We start from the raw sequence: 18,023 nt of genomic DNA, 5'->3' as shown, positions 1-18,023 counted from the left end.
CCGGATTGCGCTCATTTCGTTACTTCAGTCCTTTTTTGAGGAAATGGAAAGGATACAAGCCCACCGAACTTTCATTGAGATAATGGAGAATTAAAAGTAGAGTTTTATACCAAGTGTAGAGTGAAGAGAGATATGGGAAGACAGAAGCAGGAAACAAATCATTTGGTTCCTTCAATCTTACTCATGGCAGCAAATAGTTTATTGTTCACTTATGCATCCACAATCAGATGCCTGGGGTTCACAGAATCTTAACCAGCTTCCAAACCAACTCCATCGCTCAATCTTAGTGGAAATTAACCATGTATACCACTTAAGAACCTAATTAAGACCCAAGCATACATCTCAAGTGCAAGGAAAGAGGGATGCCATAGCATCTCACAGGTAACGTAAACATAAAATTTTCAATCATAGCATCTCGACAGAATGCAATTCAAAGGCAATAGTACATGGATATTGTTTGTAATTGCACAGACTTCAGGTTGCATAATTCCTAGAAATAACAATAAACTGTGCACAAGTACTGATACTAAACAAACAACATCAAACCATCTTAGGTAAATACTGACTGCTCCAAACAGTAAGGCTATTCATCTCCAAAAGTGAGTCTATTTGCAATATTGCAGCAAAGCTGCTTCAGAGCTTGGAAGCTGCTGTTGTCAAGCGAAATGGAAGCCATACTCTTTATTATTTCCACCTCAGACACACAATCAAAATCAGATTTGGTGTCGTAAACAAAATAGCCCCCACATTCCCAAGCAGAAAGGTGGCAACCCATGAGCGCTTTATGGACCTGTTTAAACACACACAAACAGCTATGTTATTATTTAACACAAAGAAACAAATACTAGTTATTATCTGATCAGGATCACATGAAAGAAGGCCTGATTTCAAAAGCAACAGCATATGGAGGTTCTGGCGACTGCAAGGAAGCTATCTGACAAAAATTAGACTGCTAACTTATAGGAACTCTAGCAATCTATCTTCTATGCATGGACCAACCAGCTACAGCAGAAGATTAGAACAGGTTCAACAATCTCTATTTAGCTGATGCATCGTCCCCTGACAGATAGGTGGTATCACCAAGATAACAGCTATTGCTATTGGTTCAGCAAAGGCTTAACGTAAGAACTTGAAGTGTTCAAGCAATTTAACTAGACATTTTCTAGACAAATACAGTCTTTAATAATTCCATGAGAAAGAGATTCCTTTCAAGCATTCCATAGTGACAATGTTGAGATATAGTTTCTCTAAACCTACATCTCATTCATTGCAACTATCCTTTCTCCAACAGATGAAAACGTTTTTTTAAAAAGCATTTTTCTAACTCAGTAACAGGCAGCAATCATTTGGTTTTACCTTGTTTTCACTCAATCAAATTCAAGCACCTCAAGCTCAAGGAAGGAAGGTAATGTAAGAGTAGCCAAAATAAAAAGAAGTGGATAGAGAACAGCATATCACATACTCAGAAACTACCATGCTTACCTGAGGAAACAAGAACATTTTTGTGCCACAATCGGATATCAGCAGATTAAATGCAGCATTATGGTTATGCAAGGTGGAACAGATTTCTGCTACTATATCAGCTAGCGCTTTCAAGTTCTTGCTCGTGAAAACTAAGGTCTTAAGAGGATAATCTGCAACTTCACAGATACATATCCCTGTTGTTAGCACATCACCGTATACAGGGACAGTCGGAAGAACCTCCACAGGTAAAGGGTTCGCAAAGTAACTAGCCTGCAGCAGAATTGGAATAACAATGTCAGCTGATTAGTTTGTTAATACATTTACCACAATCTTCGCTGAAAAAATCCATACATCAATCTTCGCTGAAAAAATCCATACATCCCACTGTTTAATAGTGTTGTAACCTTAATTTAGCAGAAGATATGCATAATTTTTTGAATCTTTTTTCCAGGTGTGGTATTAAAAACTTAATAGAGGTGGCAGAGCTTTTTAAAAATGATGGCAAAAGGGTGAATACAGCCTATATAAAGCACCGATCAATGTCATAGCTCAGATATTACTATAAACCATAGAACACAACATTTTACATGAATATAAGAGATTACTCTAAAAAAGGGATTTTTTTTCATACCAGACCATGATTTTATTTTAATTGCATATAAAATCTGCCCTCCCCATTTTACAAATCAATCCAGATAATGTCTGTTTAAACTGCAACAAACATGCAAATTTATAACAGATTGTGGACCACCATTAGTAAGGTGTTTCATGGGACTGCCGTAAATTAGGCGATAAAATTACCCATATCCCCTTAGTGTGCCAGCTTTAACCGATTGTCCATCTAGCTTGGAATGTATTAGACTACCCTAGGCCCAATACTGAATTTGATGACCAGGTCAAATGCTTAGTCAAACATTGACCACAATAGTGAAGACCATCTGTTCGGCCCACCATCATGTCTTGGTCCACATGAAGAGTCCTAGAGATGCCCTCGCTACTGCCCTCTCATACCAGCCTCTCTCCTCACCATCCACAAGAAGCATCCCTATTTGCTGCAACATCATGGTCTGTTGATCTGGCTCTAAAGGTAGTGTAATCACCGGCATCCTCACCCAAGCCAGCTACAAGGTAGTTGTCCTCAAGAAGGGCAGTCGCCACTCCCTCTCCAACCTCAACCTCCTCAAGGGCTCCAATATGGACTAGATGTACAATGGTGTCACTCAATATTGGTGGCAGCTCCTCCATCAACCAGACAAAGCCTCCAATAGTTCCTTTCTCTATTCTCTTCTTCTCTCCCTCCACTCCATTGTCAAATTGCACCACCCTCTTGACATTACACCCCTCTTCGAGTGCTACCTCACAATCTTCTCCCAGACCAGCCTCAACTACTTCTCTCGATGATGCAACATCAGTTATGGCCACATTGTCAACCTCATCCTTCGAGGCGAATCCGAGGACCCTATCCTCTCATGTGCCAACCGCTCTGGTGGCCTCGTGTCCCTTACATTCTCAGAGATCTACTTCCTCAAACACCTCACCACCCTCATCCTCACCAACTAGAAGTAGATCTTCGGCCCCATCACCCCTGCCTCACCTCCCTTCCTGTGCATCCTTGACCACATTGAAAACTACCTCTTCGTCCCTCTCTCAGCACACATCAGTTGCCTCACCCACCTAGCTGTCCTCAACATAGCCAAGAACTTCAATTGAAGCAACAACCAAATCTCCAGCCAGATCCCACCCAACTTCAAGATCTTTACATGCTCAGCCATGCCCTCCCCCAAAACCAGATCTCGGTTGGGCTCAAGGACATGCTTTTCTCACTATACTAGGACAGGAACTAGATCTCCAGCCAAATCCCATTGAAAATCATTAAGACCCATGTTTTTGGGGATCTTGAATTAGAGCAGGAACCCTTCCTTTTTTTTCTTTTTTTTTTTTTTTTGCAGGGTGGGTTGTAGGGGGGGGGGTGAGGGTGGGGAAGGTATAATTGCCTCCGAAGTCACATGCGGAGCATGTTAGCCTTGACAACCACATGCCTGGATTTGAGTCACAACCACTTGTACAGGTCCATCCCAAAAGGCTTGAACTTGGAACACCTCAAGGTCACCTCCTGTACCAGCAATGACCGCACAGGTAGGATGAGTGCACAACCATTTGATTGGAGAAGCTATGTATACTTTAGTTTGGGGACCTTGGTTGAGAATAACTGCAGATAGGGTTGTCATTTACTAACTCTGGTTGAGTTAACTAGGGTTAGTGGTTAAATGGGAAGACAACAGGCCAAGGGAAGGGGCTTTTTGCAACTAAAATTGACATTATCTAGGTCAATTTGCAAATAGGTATAATTATGTTTTATAAAATTTTGGATGTGAAATGCACAAAAACAATAAAAAGAGAGAGATATCGTGTAATGCAGTAGAACCATCTAAGTGGGAACCCTTGCAAAGACAACTCAAATCAGTGACATCCTTTCACCTATATTGTGGAGGCATGGGAGCCAAATACTTGCATACTGTGAAATGGTAATGGGGCAACATATCACTTGGTAATTGGTATAATAATAAAATTAGAAAAATACCATATTCTATACACTACATTGAGAAATGTAGTGTATAAATAAATCAATAAATAAATAAATACCTTTCTCAAAAGACTGGATAAGATGGCATCAATAGGTCTCTCAAGGTAAGACCATTATTATCAAGACACACATAGGGGCTCATAGTCATATAAATAATCAAGAATTTTTCTTTTTGTTGTTGAAGTAGTACATATTACCCAAAAAATAATGCATACTTCTGGTTTTCCATTCATTGTTGCATACAACATATCCTCTATATCAGATTTCAAAAATCTTATGGCTTCTTCAGCATGTTTTGATGCATATCAGCCATTACAGAAAGCTATGCTACTTAGCAGGATGAACTCATGCATTGGCCGAGCTTCATTTCAATTCAGCAAAATATGAAGTCAAGAAAATCATGAGGATTGTGTAATTCAAGAGATAATGTGAAAAATACGAACACATTAGAGTTATAAGCGAAAATATAAAAGGATTATTATAAATTTTAACATAATTTGTCAGGTGTGCTAATAGAAATTGTTAAGAAATTATGTAAATGGTCAGAAAATTTGCAAAGTGTAGTCATGATAACAATGGTAATGATAATAGTTGTCAACTAAATGAAAATGATAATGATAATAATACTACTACTAAGTAGCTTCAAATCACTTTGTTCTAATAGTATCATCGCATGGATTTAAGAAATGCGTACAAATATCTCATACGAGAGAGACCTCTTCGTATATGACAATTGAGTATTTAATGTTCAACTCATGACACATAGACTAACAACAGAAGCCAGGATATGTGCTCCAAACCCTGGCCAAATTTATGCATTGGAAAAACTGAGGCACAACCCATCAACCATTTTAAGCTATTAATGCTCGTGAATGTATAAGACAACACAATTCTAGGTCATGCTCAATGACAAAATACTGGAGGTGATACTCAGGTTCGGTTAAACTATATCTAAACCAACCTCAACACATTACATACTACTCACCACTTCTGTCAGGCTGCGGACCAAAAGTGTCAAGCTGGTTACGAGTTGCATGAGTCTGGACTGAAGAACTAGGGTAGCCAGGCCCAACCTGAATTCTATAGTATGGCACAATCGTATTCCAAGAATAAGCAATATATCTAGAATAAGGCTCAACCAATCCCATACTAAATCTGGTCTTAGAAACAGTGCAAACTTCCGAGCAAAATCCTATTAAACATACAAGATAAGCCAACCCAATGAGAACTTGACCTTATACCTAAGCCAGTTTTTTAAGGGTCAAAATTATGCTGATCTGTACATACAGAAGAAAATCTTGATAATATACAAGCTAAAGCCCATCAATGCACAACAACAGTCAATAATATTATTACCTGAAAATATATTTGATTTGAACAAGGAGAAGCACTGTGGTCGAAGAAAATACGGAAAGAGCAGTTATTTACTTCAACAGCAATCTGTGTGATCAATCCAAACATCTTCTTGTCCAGAGACTGAGGCAATCGATGGATCTTGTATGGTATCAAGAAAACATGACCATACTCAACAGGATTTGCCTTACAAAAGGAAATTAAAATTAATGATAAATAAGAATAAAGTATCTTAAGCAGATAGCTTAAAAATACATCATATACATACGGCTTATTTACTTACATTAACAACAACCAGTATTTCATCTTTTGGTACCATGGTCGAAAAAATAATCTCAGAGCTCTCCCTTTCTCCCTGTGTGATGCAAAAAAGTATATCCTGCTCGTGAGTTTTCATATAACTCGACTTGATAGACTCCAAAGGTTGGAGGACGTTGTTCTCAAATTCTGTCAGAAAATTTGGATTCCAATTCTCATTCAACTGAACGATGAAATTCTTTCCACCGCCAACAACCTGCAGAGGCATCATACACTGGGGCTTATAGCAAATCTGGAAGTCCATAAAAAAAAAGACATGAATTGTATTAATTAGTATCAGAAAGAGCACCTTCATTTCACAAGCAGTAACATCATACTTGAGCTGACCCTTCCATGCATGATCTTCCCACTGAAAGGTAACAATTGATAGATTCAAAAGATTAGTCCTGAAATATACAGAATATTCATCAAGGTGATGTACCTGAGAAAGAAGAAGGGCATCCAGTAAACTTTGTCCATCTTCAGCAGTGTATGAGAAGCCCACATGGCCACCATTCCCTTCAGCAGGATTACCAAGCTGGTAAACATGTGTGGTGGTACCTGAAAATTTACCAAAAAATAGGAAAAATTGTATCTAGTTAATAGTGCTTGCTAAATGAAAGTAGAAAGGAAAACAACTCAACATCAGACAAAATTGGATTAGGTTTCAGATGCTGAGCATGCCAGCTCAAGGTTTTATTCTCACAAAGAAATAAACTTTACTAAACCAGTGAAACAACTAGAAAGGCCCCTCCATGATTTTTAAAGGATGTGCTATTTCGATGATTTAAGCAAAATAGCAAATTGTTAACATCTTCTCCAAGAATCTGATTATGAATTTTTACCAGAAATGGGTTAAAGATGGAAATTTCTACGTACAAAAGTGACCTTTTCCCCTGCCTCTGTGCATCCTTATATGGTGGTATTCAAAGAATGCTTCACAATTTGATTGTTGTTAAGCCATTGACATTTTCAGGAAGGGAAACTGATTAGCAGATCTGCTTGCTGGAATAGCCTGCAACAGCCCAGCAAAGGCTGTGAGCACTTCTGTTTTCCCTGCTGAACTAGACCCAAACCCAGTTACTCAGGCTGACAGTTGGGTTTGTGTTTTTCCCAGATGCAAGTGAGAGGCCTTAACCCCTCTAGCACACCACACACACACACACACACACACACACAGAGTGAGAGAGAGAGAGAGAGGGTAACCTTTGACGACCATGGGACACCCATAATGGCATCACAAAAATGTAATCAGAATACATTCTCTGGGCTAATCAAGTTCATTAAGGAAGAAGTAGCAACAGAATTCAGTAGAAATAAATCTGAAGAGAGAATAATGGAGGTAAAATTGGCAATGCATTGTGGATAGTAACATGATCAAATCCACAGAAATGGGAAAACGAGGGAATGTTTGGTTGCTAAGATACCTTCTCATATGATATCTTGCAAGCTGAGAAGGATAATGCGACTCATTAAAGGAGGGAAGGGAGAGGAAGAAAGAATTACATGAGATTGGAGAGCCTTTTGATCCTGCTATCCCACCAACATACCATCAACTACAATTTCTCCAAACTACTCCCGATAAACAAGATGACTAAAATAGTGGGTAAAAGAATGAAAACATTTAGACTCTATTTGGCTGCCGAGAAAGAGAAAGAAAAGAAAGTTATGGTGGAATCTTCTTTTCCAATGTTTGATAATCGAAATAAAATCAAAAGGAAAATTTCTGAAAGAAAATTTGTGGCCAAATTTTCCCTTCCTAAAAGGTAGAAATTTTAAGAAAGAAAAACAAACTGAGTCTCTTGTAGAAAATTTTATTAAGATGAGGCTTTTAACAACTTTCTCCTTGATTTTCTTGTTGCAACCAAACAATGGAAAATTCTCAACTTTCTTTTCTTTTCTACTAGACAAAAACCAAGAATAGCATGAAAGATGGATATTTCCTACAAAGAGGGTTAGGAAAGTGACCATGGCCATAGCATCATTATAGGTGCCATGAAGATAGAAAAAGGTAGAGCAAATAAAGGAATGGAGTGGAAGTCAATGAATCGGAATCATGATTCCTATTCTATTGTTTAAGCATGAAACAAAGCAATACATGAAAAAGGAATAGCAATTAAATTCTAATATTTAATTTAGCTAGTTATATATTACGATATAATCAATTTTACATAAATTTTCTAAACGATGCTGACTAAGGAATAGAAATAAATCTTAAAATAATGATCATTGCAATTCTTCCGAGGGACTATTTCAATATATATCTATATGACGAACTTATCAGCAACAACTATTATAATGCTATATGCCCATTATTTATTTTTACTTATACATTACTTTCTTTTTTACTTTATATTTTCCTTTTTAATTAATACTTTTTTATTTCTTTTATGGTATTCTTTTTTGTTTATTATGACCTACTTTATTACATTCTATATTATGTACTTTCTATTTTTGTGTTAATTAAATTTTTTAGTTACATTTGATATTTATTTATATTTGATAGTTTAAATTTAATTTTACAATTATAATTATTATTTAATTTATTTATATTCTTATAATTGTTTGATCCAATATTTATTCATATCTTATAATTTTTAATTAAAATAGTTTCTTATGTTTTATTTTATATTCTTTGGTATTTTAATAAGGTATGTTGTTACTCTAATCTTCATAAATCAACTCAACACAACTCAACTCAGCTTTGATCCCAAACTTGGGGTCAAGAATCCTTTTCCTCCATTCCACTCTATTTAACGCCACATTTTGTGAAAGATGCAGCTTTTCATACATTTTTATTTTATATTTTATAATTAAATTTATTGTTTTAATTGATTTTAACTCTAATATATTTTAATTTTCCTATTTAGATTCACACTTTTATTTTTAATAATTTTTCCTTTAACATGCATTGCATAGTGCTCATTTGTTGGTATGTAATACATAGTAAACCTATAAGTAATAATTGAGAAACTATTACACAGAATGTTACTTGACGATTTCACTATTTTCTAATAAGATAATAATTTTAATTAAATAGTAATTAAGTTATTTTTATTTTATATCATAATCATCTATTATTAATTTATATCAAATTTATTATTTGTTGCGATTTTATACCTCAAATGTTGCTAATTAGTTCATTACAATTCTATGGAAATGAGCGTTCCTCCCGTTTATGAGTGGAACCCCTATTTGTTCAACTGAAGGAATTGTGATTCCAAAAGAAATATTGTTCTTCTGTTTATTGCTTTACCAAACACTGAATTGAGACCAAAGTCGAAATTCCTATTCCACTACTCATGAAGATGAACCTAAAAGATCCTTCAAATATTAGTTTACACAGCATGAGTGTGCGGTGAAGCAAAGATAAAATTAGAACTTAGAAAATATAATAAAATTGACAGAAAGGCATGATTCAAGATATCAAGAGTAACAATGCCCACATGATGTGGTCATTGATTGCTGACAATATGTCAAGTAGACATAGGTTGTGTTTGGTTGCAGGATAAATTTTGAAAGAATAATGGAAAGTTATTCAGGTAAGTTTAGAGGGATAGGCCTATACTATGAAATAAGATTGTGCGTTTGGTTGGATGGATAAATATAGTGCATGTAGTTTGGTTGGATGGATAAGTATAGTGTGGTGAGAGAAATAAGTCGAGGAATAGATTTTTATGTGTTTGGTTGAATGGATCAGTATGGGATATGTTGTTTGGTGAGAGAAATAAGTCGAGGGGATAAGTGGTGTTTCTTAATCATTTGGACCAAATTGCCCTTCCATCATTTATGAAAAAATGGCCAAGTATAATGAGGTAAGGTTGAATGTGGGTGCAACCACCCACCAACTGCAGCCTCTCCCCTCCATTACCTCCTGAACTCGTAGAATATAGTAAGGACACAATTGCCCATATATTACTTATTTAGAAATAGCCACATATGAATGCATATCAAAATGTGGTAGTATTATGATGCCCACCATACATGCCCTTCAATTCATCCATCACATGATGCCCAAGCCGATACACAACTTTGGCCAACACTTTCTAAACAAAAAATGGCTAACTATTTAAGAGTATTGGCTTGTCCAAATCCATCTAAATGGACAAAAAACATAGGAAAACAAATCCATCACCAAGCATCATCCATCCTAAGACCAATTAGAACATCTGTGAAGCATATCATGAACATTGGATGATGCAATTCTCCATTCAAAAAATTCAAGACCTGGATCACTCAATAGAGGAACAAACTTGAGAACACCAACCCAATATTTCAGTCATCCATCAACATTCATCAAAATAACGAACCTATCAACTCGTGGGCATGAGAGCCATACCTTGGCAATGGAACAAAGACCAAAACAAGACACCCAACTAGAAGCAGGGACAAAGTGCCATGATATTGGAGCAGACAACCTAGCGGTGCATCAAGCAACCAACAGAAGAGAATAAAGGAAAAGGAGCATCGAAGAGCAGTTTCACCCTCGATGTCCAAGAACAAACCCTAATAACCCAATCGAAGGAGTGGATCCGGTTGTCATGGACCCAAATGGGCTTGTTAGAAAGAGGCCCTGCAAAGGAGTATCATTGATGCTAGGCAAGAGGGAGGGATTTGACAAAGGGAGAGGAATCGAAGGAGAGGGGTTGAATGGTAATCAGGAGAAATAAGGAGATGCCAAAAATTGGAGTAATAGACATCCCCACCACCCCCCCCCCCAACAAAAGGAAAAAAGCCCACCCACGGGTACTGCGAGAATAGGGTTATGTTGTTTGACAAGGGTTTATCCCGTATAAGCCTATTCCTTGCCCCAATTTTGGTGTTTGGCAAGAATACCATGGAATAAATGGCTTATTCCATGGTTAAAAAACCCCTACCAAACACACCGTTATATTTTCCTTCTAACTACAAGTAAAATATCTTCCATTCAGTTAAATCATCCAAAGTCATATTTGTATCAATCATTAAATAAAATAACATGAAGGTGCTCAAATGCTTTTAGCCCAAAATCAGATAAGTTACATCACATACTAGCAATATCCTAATCCTAACATCATAGAAGCAGCTTATCTCAAAGCTTTTTAATTTCTATTGTAACCATAATAAGAGTACCTCCATAGAGGTTTAAACCAGACCAAACTTCTATAAAAAGGGATCCTAAGACTATTGGACTCTGAGAAGGAAGCATCCCAAGAGGAAACTCTTCCTCAAGTTGGGATTCCCATGATTCTATGCATACTAATAGTCTCACATCCTTCAAAATCCAAAGTAATGGTCACTTGTTGGTCATGGTAAAACTTCAACTTATATAGATTAAGAATGTTATATGCTACATAGATCTTAAACAATTTTATCAAGAAGGGATATTAGCACATAATTCATGATACTTTTTTAAAAGTTTGTCATATACGTAAAAGCTTTAGCATTAGCTGCATGCCTTGCATACACATTATGATTAGTGTCCTAAAGCTGCAACAACTAATGCAAGAGCGATAATGGCACAAAAATCCAGAAGATTGATGATGAAGGGCAATTTTTTATCCATTTCCATGATTGAATACTGTGAAAAAGCAAGAAAGCTGAAAAATAAGCTCTGTCCATCATATATTTATTTATGAAAATGAGATCGATAAAATACCAGCCACATGATTGAATGGAGAAACACTGTTTGGGTTTGTGATGTTATCCTATCATGTGACTTGAGCATGTTCCTTGTTCATCGCATTTTAGGCTTCTAAAACTAATCCTCATATTAGTAGATAATTTACTTTTATCTGGCTATTTTCTGAACCAAATATCATTAAATTATAAGAAGACAGCAAAGAACAAAGACACAGATCTAACACCCAATATATGGAAGAAGATGATCTGATTATAAGGGGGCAAAGTAAAGAAACAAAAGCAAGAGTCTGCCAAAAAAATATTCAAGTGCAGATTAGAATTTTAGCTTGTCTACATAAGTGCATCATGCTAATGAGTATACAATAAATTGCATTAAAAGAACTCCATGACCAACCTAACATGACAGCAAAAAGAAAGCAAAAGCCAGCATGCATTTCCATGTGAAGAATGTATCTTCTAATTAAGCGGGCATGTTAACAATAATGTAAAGGGGAAAACATGTGAATGAAACATAAAGCAACAAGGAGGAAGGAAAACCTGTGAAAGGCATTTTGTTACATTTGGACTGTTCCGAACCAGCATTCTGCTTCAGAAATCGGCATTCCCCTTCAACCTGAGTGACTGATACCATACTTTTACGATGCTCGAGTGTACTACTAACTAAGAAAATCTACAAAACTAAAGCTTGATCAAACTTCAGAACCACCGCCAGCAAGGAATGTCAGATCTGAAGGATGCCCACCAGCAGATGGTAGGGCACCCCGCCCACCATGGAAGGAAGGGGAAGCAAGCAAAAACTTAGGGAAACCTTGCAAGCATTCTCTTCCCCTTCTAATAATAAGACGATATTCTTTGCTTAGAGCCGTGGTTGATTTAGTGGATCCACCCCCAATCGCACCAGCAATTCCCAAACAGCAACAGCAATTCCCAAGAATCTCCCAGCATAGATCAGCAATTAAGCAATTCACGGAACACCAAGAAGTCTTAATTCCAGCTGTCAACTGCGTCGACTGCTCAAAGTCTTATACTTATATCTCCGAAGATTCAACAGATCCTAATTGCATTTCTGAAATCAGAAGCTTCCAAATATACCCTTCTTCCAACCGAGAAGGCTCTGCGAAGAATTCACACCTATTTTGATCAAATTACACGCAATATATTCTCTTACACATACAAAAATCCCACATATATAAAGATTTTATCATCAACTGAGAGATCCCCAGAACGGAATAACTATATATTTCAAACAAAGACTTACCAATAAATTGGAGCAAAATAAAGAAGACTACCAATAAATTGGAGCATTTGCCCTCGTTTTAGTGGCAAAATAAAGAAACAGTCAGGAATTCCGATGCAAACAAAATAATCGAAGACTACCAGTAATATATAGCTTCAAACCCCTAGATTACGAAAAATTAAGCACAACAAAACTAGAATTTCCCCTTGGGACCAAATCGAAAACCATAATTCTCCAACAAGCGCAATTGAACCACGAAAACTTCGCAGGAAAGGGCATGGAACAAATGCTGGAGAAAGAGAAACAGAGAAGAAGAGGCGGGTGGAGGAAGGGCGATTGAAGATACCTAGGGTTCTTCCACGACGAGGCCGCGGAAGGGTGAGAGGAGTCGGTCGTCTTGGGGAAAGCGAAAGCCGAGAGGTACAACGCGTGATTCCGCGAACGTCCAGGAGAGCTCAAAGTCCATCTGTTAACAGTACTAATAGCGTCGCACATCACGACCGTTGCGTTGAGGCGCATCTACCGGGTATATGCTGGGAGGGTTTAATTTGCCGCTAAAAGGAGGGCAAACGCTCCCAAAATCCAGGAACCAACCACACTCCACAATCAACATGGTTTCATTAAAGGTTAGGAACTTCACATCACAACCCCATGTATCCATAAGATAAGGCACTGATCATATAAATTTCATTAATCCTCTAATAGCAATTATGTCAAGCACTAGAACATGCATTAGGGTTGTCAAATGAACTAAGAAGTTGAATTGATCTTGGTTTAGAAAGAAAAATAAACCAAGCTTTAACCAACAAAACATGCATGAAATTAATTTTTAAGTCAATTGGGCTCGATAAGACTCAAATATATTAATATTATATATAACATGATATAGATAATGAATAGTTGGATTAAAGCTTTAATTTGTGTTTTCTAATCTTTTAAATTAATTAAATATTAATTTAAGCTTAAACCAAGTTTGAAATCAAGATTAAATGGAGTTTGATTCAAACTGAAATTGTTTGTAATGCAATATGGGATTATCAAGCCAATCAATTAGGATCTTTTTTTCACTCAATTTGAAATTAATCTCAAATCGAGCTTGAAATAATAATTAAACAAATTGAGCTTATCTAGAGTTCAAGCTTGAAATCAATTTCTAATCAAGCTTAGTTAGACCTACAATCAATGAAAGTTGGCTAGATTACATCTTTTCTCGACATAATAGTGTAGATGATGTGGTACATGAGATTAAAAGAAAGAGGTCATTTTCAGAGACATCCAGAATTCCCTCTAATGTTGAAAGAAAGGAGGACATATACATGGAGTAACATTCAAAAATTTTAGTATAATATGTATGAACTAGAAAAGATATCTCTACACCTAGAAGGGAAACAGAAACATCCCATCTAACTCCAACATGAGTTCCTCACTTTCTTTACTTAAATATTAGTTATTAAAATTTAAATGAAATGAAAAATAAAAATAGAGCTATTCATCTTACTTCCCTGAAAACCTACTTGAAATTGATTAGGTTAGATCTAACCAAGTCTAGGCCAACGAACAAAATGTTATATATGGAATAAAGTTCAAAGATTTTTGATCGTTTTTTATCATTTCAAATATTTATTATATATTAAATATTTTAATTATTATATTTTTTATTTAAAATTTTGATTCTTTTTTTGATCATTGGAGGAGAGTTATTGGACTGATTTATTTATGTGGTAATGGGTCTTAATGGACCTGTATAAGGGTTATACCTTTGGTTGCTTATAAGAGGAGCCCCTAACTAGCCCATTAGCTATAACATCCTCTCATTCTCCCATCTAAAGTAGCTTAAGAATAAGGAGCTACTTCCTTCTCCACTCTCACAACTATATTCCCCCTCTTGTCTATCTTCTTATCTGACTTCTGACCAACTGTGAGTTCATCGAGATCTACCAAAGTCACAACACCTCTAGTAGATCAAATCCATTGTATGTTGGAGGAGAACTGAGCCTAAAGCTCATGCTGAAAAGATGGTCAAAATTTTTCAAAAAGTCAGTGCCTAGTATGCCTCGGATCTTGTTCGACCAGTGATCAAACTATTTTGTAGCGTTCCGGTAATAAGATTTTGTCATTTTTTAATCTTTATTTTTAACATTTTTTAGAGAAATTACAAGGTCTCTTTTTATCCTATAGCTCTTGTTGAGGATAATTCTTTCAAATCTGAAAAATTTAATGACCATTTCTTTAAAAGGTGTCCAAGCCTGCTTTAGACCTCTACTATATAGTCATGGAGGACACTCCTGTTATAAGAGAAGGTTTTATCTATTAGAACCAGGAGTCATATTTGACTAAGTTTCTGCATGATGATTATATTTATCACGGATGCATTCTAAGCTATTTGTTCGATTCTATTTATGATATTTTCATCAACACAAGGATCTCAAAAGAACTTTGGGAGTCCTTAGAAAGAAAATACGGTAAAAAAAGTGTAGGATTGGAAGAATATATTATTGATCAATATTTTCATTACAAAATGATTGATAGCCATCTGATTCTTGAGCAAGTTCATGAACTACAAAATCTCACTCAAAGGATCATTATCAAGGAAAAATCCATCTTGATGAACAACTACAAGTATCAACTATTATTGATAAGCTTCCCCTTCGTGGAAGAATTTTCAACTCTTCCTCAAATATAAGAGAGAAAATCTGAGTCTAGATGATCTAATGGTCTCTATTCAAATAGAGAAAAAATATAGATCTCTAGATACCAAAACCTCTAAGGACAACATGGTTGCTAAAACCAACATCATAAAGAAACAAAATAAATATAAAAATAAAAAGAACCAAAATCTACCTAAATTTAAGATCCAAAAAGAAAAAAAGATATGCCATGTCTATGGCAAATTATGACACTTTGTAAAATAGTGCCGCCATATAAAGGATAAAGTGAAGGGTTATACCCAAGCATCTGTCGTCCAACAAGCTCAAGCCAATATTGCGACATTCGGTTTGAACCAAACCAATGAAAGATTCATATCCTTGTACCCTAAAATTAATATAGCTATTTCTCCCATCGATTGGTGGATTAATACGGGGCAAATGTGCACATAAGTTCTGAACACTCTCTCTTTGTGATCTATTAGGATATAGAACTTGAGAGCATAACTATGGGCAATGGCATAATTGCCAAAGTGTTGGGAGAAGGAAGGATAGATCTCAAATTCACTTTTGAAAAAATTTTATCCCTTCATAATGTACAACACATACCTAATGTGGGAAAGAACTTTATTAGTGGGTCATTATTGATCTAGTTAGGTTACAAGTTCATCTTTGAGTCAAATAAAATTGTACTCCTAAAGGGTCAAAAATTTATTTGAAAGGGTTATGTATCAGATGGACTCTTTAAATTTAATATAATTTCTAGTTTTCATGAATAAAAATGGTTCTTTCTTTGCTTATAATGTTATAAATGATAATATTTGGCATGATAGATTAGGTCATATAAATAAAAATACCATAAAATGCATGATGAATTTAGATTTGATTCTAAAATTTGATATTAATTTTTTAAATAAATATGAAGTCTGTGTACAAGTTAAATAAACTCATAAACCTTTTGAACATATTTTAAAAAATACATCAATATTGAAATTAATCCACAGTGATATATGTGATATGAACAATATTTTGACAAAAAGGTAGAAAAAGATATTTTATTACTTTTATAGATAATTTTTCAAAATGTCGTCATGACTATTTGATTAAAACAAAAGATGAAATCTTGGATAAATTTAAGCTTTATGAATTTAAAATTGAAAATCAAATAGAAAAAAAAAAATTAAAATTTTGAAGTTTGATAGAGGCGGAGAATACACCTCTATTGAGTTTACTGCCTTCTTTGAAGACATAGGTATAATCCATGAAAATATTGCTCCTTATGCTTTCTAATCTAATGGGATTGCAGAGAGGAAGAATCGAACCTTTCTTGATATGGTAAATGCCATGTTGGCCAGTTCTAGCCTATCCAACAATTTATGGGGAGAGGCATTGTTAACAATCTATAAAATTTTGAATCATATTCCCTATAAAGATTTTGATAAGTCCCCTTATGAGATGGAAAAATGTCAGAAGCTTAACCTTAACTTTTTTAGAGTGTGTGGGTGCCTTGTGAAAGAGGGATACCACCTCCTAAAAAGAAAAAGTTAGGACAAAACACTTAATTATATGTTTATAGGCTATACATAGTATAGTATAGCTTATAGATTTTTAATAATACAATATGAAATAAATGGATTTGATAATAGTACTACAATTAAATCCCCATGAAAATATTGCTCCTTATGCTTTCTAATCTAATGGGATTGCAGAGAGGAAGAATCGAACCTTTCTTGATATGGTAAATGCCATGTTGGCCAGTTCTAGCCTATCCAACAATTTATGGAGAGAGACATTGTTAACAATCTATAAAATTTTGAATCATGTTCCCTATAAAGATTTCGATAAGTCCCCTTATGAGATGAAAAAATGTCACAAGCTTAACCTTAACTTTTTTAGAGTGTGGGGGTGCCTTGTGAAAGTAGGGATACCACCTCCTAAAAAGGAAAAGTTTGGATAAAACACTTAATTATATGTTTATAGGCTATACATAGTATAGTATAGCTTATAGATTTTTAATAATACAATATGAAATAAATGGATTTGATAATAGTACTACAATTAAATTCAGAGAACCCATTTTCTTTGAAAATATTTATTCTTTAAAAGATAAAATTAATCAAATACCTAGAGACTTATCTATCCTGCACTCTAGTAGCACTAGAGATGAATTACCATCCAACTCTATAGAACCCAGGAGAACTAAGAAGCATAATACCAAAACAACAAGATTCATACAAGCCAGAATTAAATCGATCAAAGATCATGAAAGGAATGGCATTGTGTCACTTAACTTTGTTAAGTCTGTGAAAAACCTTACTAACCCTTTTATTCTCTAGAGCTTTAGTGATAGATACATCAAGGGGGATGGGGCTTGAGCCTATAGATTATATTACCTTCAATGGCACCCCAATCTATATGAGCAGAGATCCCATGAAATAGATTCAATGGATAAAAACAAGTTGATTGAGTAATCAAGAGAAGCACTTGAGAAGATATCTCTCTAGACCTATCCCTATTGATGTTAGCGCTCATTTACTGCAACTGTCGAGGTTGAGTCTAATTCTTAATGAAATCAAAACAATAAATATAGAATGGTATATTATTATAAATATCCTTAGAAGCTCATCTATATAAGTGTGACTATGAGGTCACAGTTTATGAAAATTAAGACTTATTCTCTAGAGCACTTATAAAATCAAAATATAAATGTATGGCCATAACACGCACCCCTACTTGAACTCACACAATATCCATGTAATGTGTGCTTCCAGATGAGCTTGTGATATAAACATCCTGAGTTCAAAGCTTTAGCTGCTCTAAA

The 18,023-nt window shown here is 35.4% G+C and overlaps 1 protein-coding gene across 1 annotated transcript; it reads right to left on the bottom strand.

Moving 5' to 3' along the window:
- Positions 1 to 347: 347 nt before the first annotated feature.
- Positions 348 to 12,434, bottom strand: LOC105046718 (GDP-L-galactose phosphorylase 1). The gene is made up of 7 exons (XM_010925394.4): positions 11,858 to 12,434; positions 6,141 to 6,259; positions 6,009 to 6,068; positions 5,685 to 5,915; positions 5,405 to 5,587; positions 1,483 to 1,734; positions 348 to 790 (listed from the first exon to the last, which is right to left on the bottom strand). Exons 1-7 carry the CDS (start codon positions 11,949 to 11,951, stop codon positions 584 to 586), a joined length of 1,146 nt encoding a protein of 381 aa, XP_010923696.1. The 5' UTR covers positions 11,952 to 12,434; the 3' UTR covers positions 348 to 583.
- Positions 12,435 to 18,023: the final 5,589 nt, after the last annotated feature.

Source organism: Elaeis guineensis, chromosome 6 (genome assembly GCF_000442705.2).
Source record: "Elaeis guineensis isolate ETL-2024a chromosome 6, EG11, whole genome shotgun sequence".
Lineage (NCBI taxonomy): Eukaryota > Viridiplantae > Streptophyta > Magnoliopsida > Arecales > Arecaceae > Elaeis > Elaeis guineensis.
The sequence above is the reverse complement of the archived record's forward strand: the minus strand, read 5'-3'. Positions and strand labels throughout refer to the sequence as shown.

Coding starts and splice junctions, on each gene's coding strand:
- LOC105046718 (XM_010925394.4), bottom strand. CDS start 11,951: ATGGTATCAGTCACTCAGGTTGAAGGGGAATGCCGATTTCTGAAGCAG. Junction 6,260..11,857: donor TAACAAAATGCCTTTCACAG/GTTTTCCTTCCT, acceptor GTAAATTTTCAG/GTACCACCACACATGTTTAC. Junction 791..1,482: donor AAATGTTCTTGTTTCCTCAG/GTAAGCATGGTA, acceptor GTGTTTAAACAG/GTCCATAAAGCGCTCATGGG.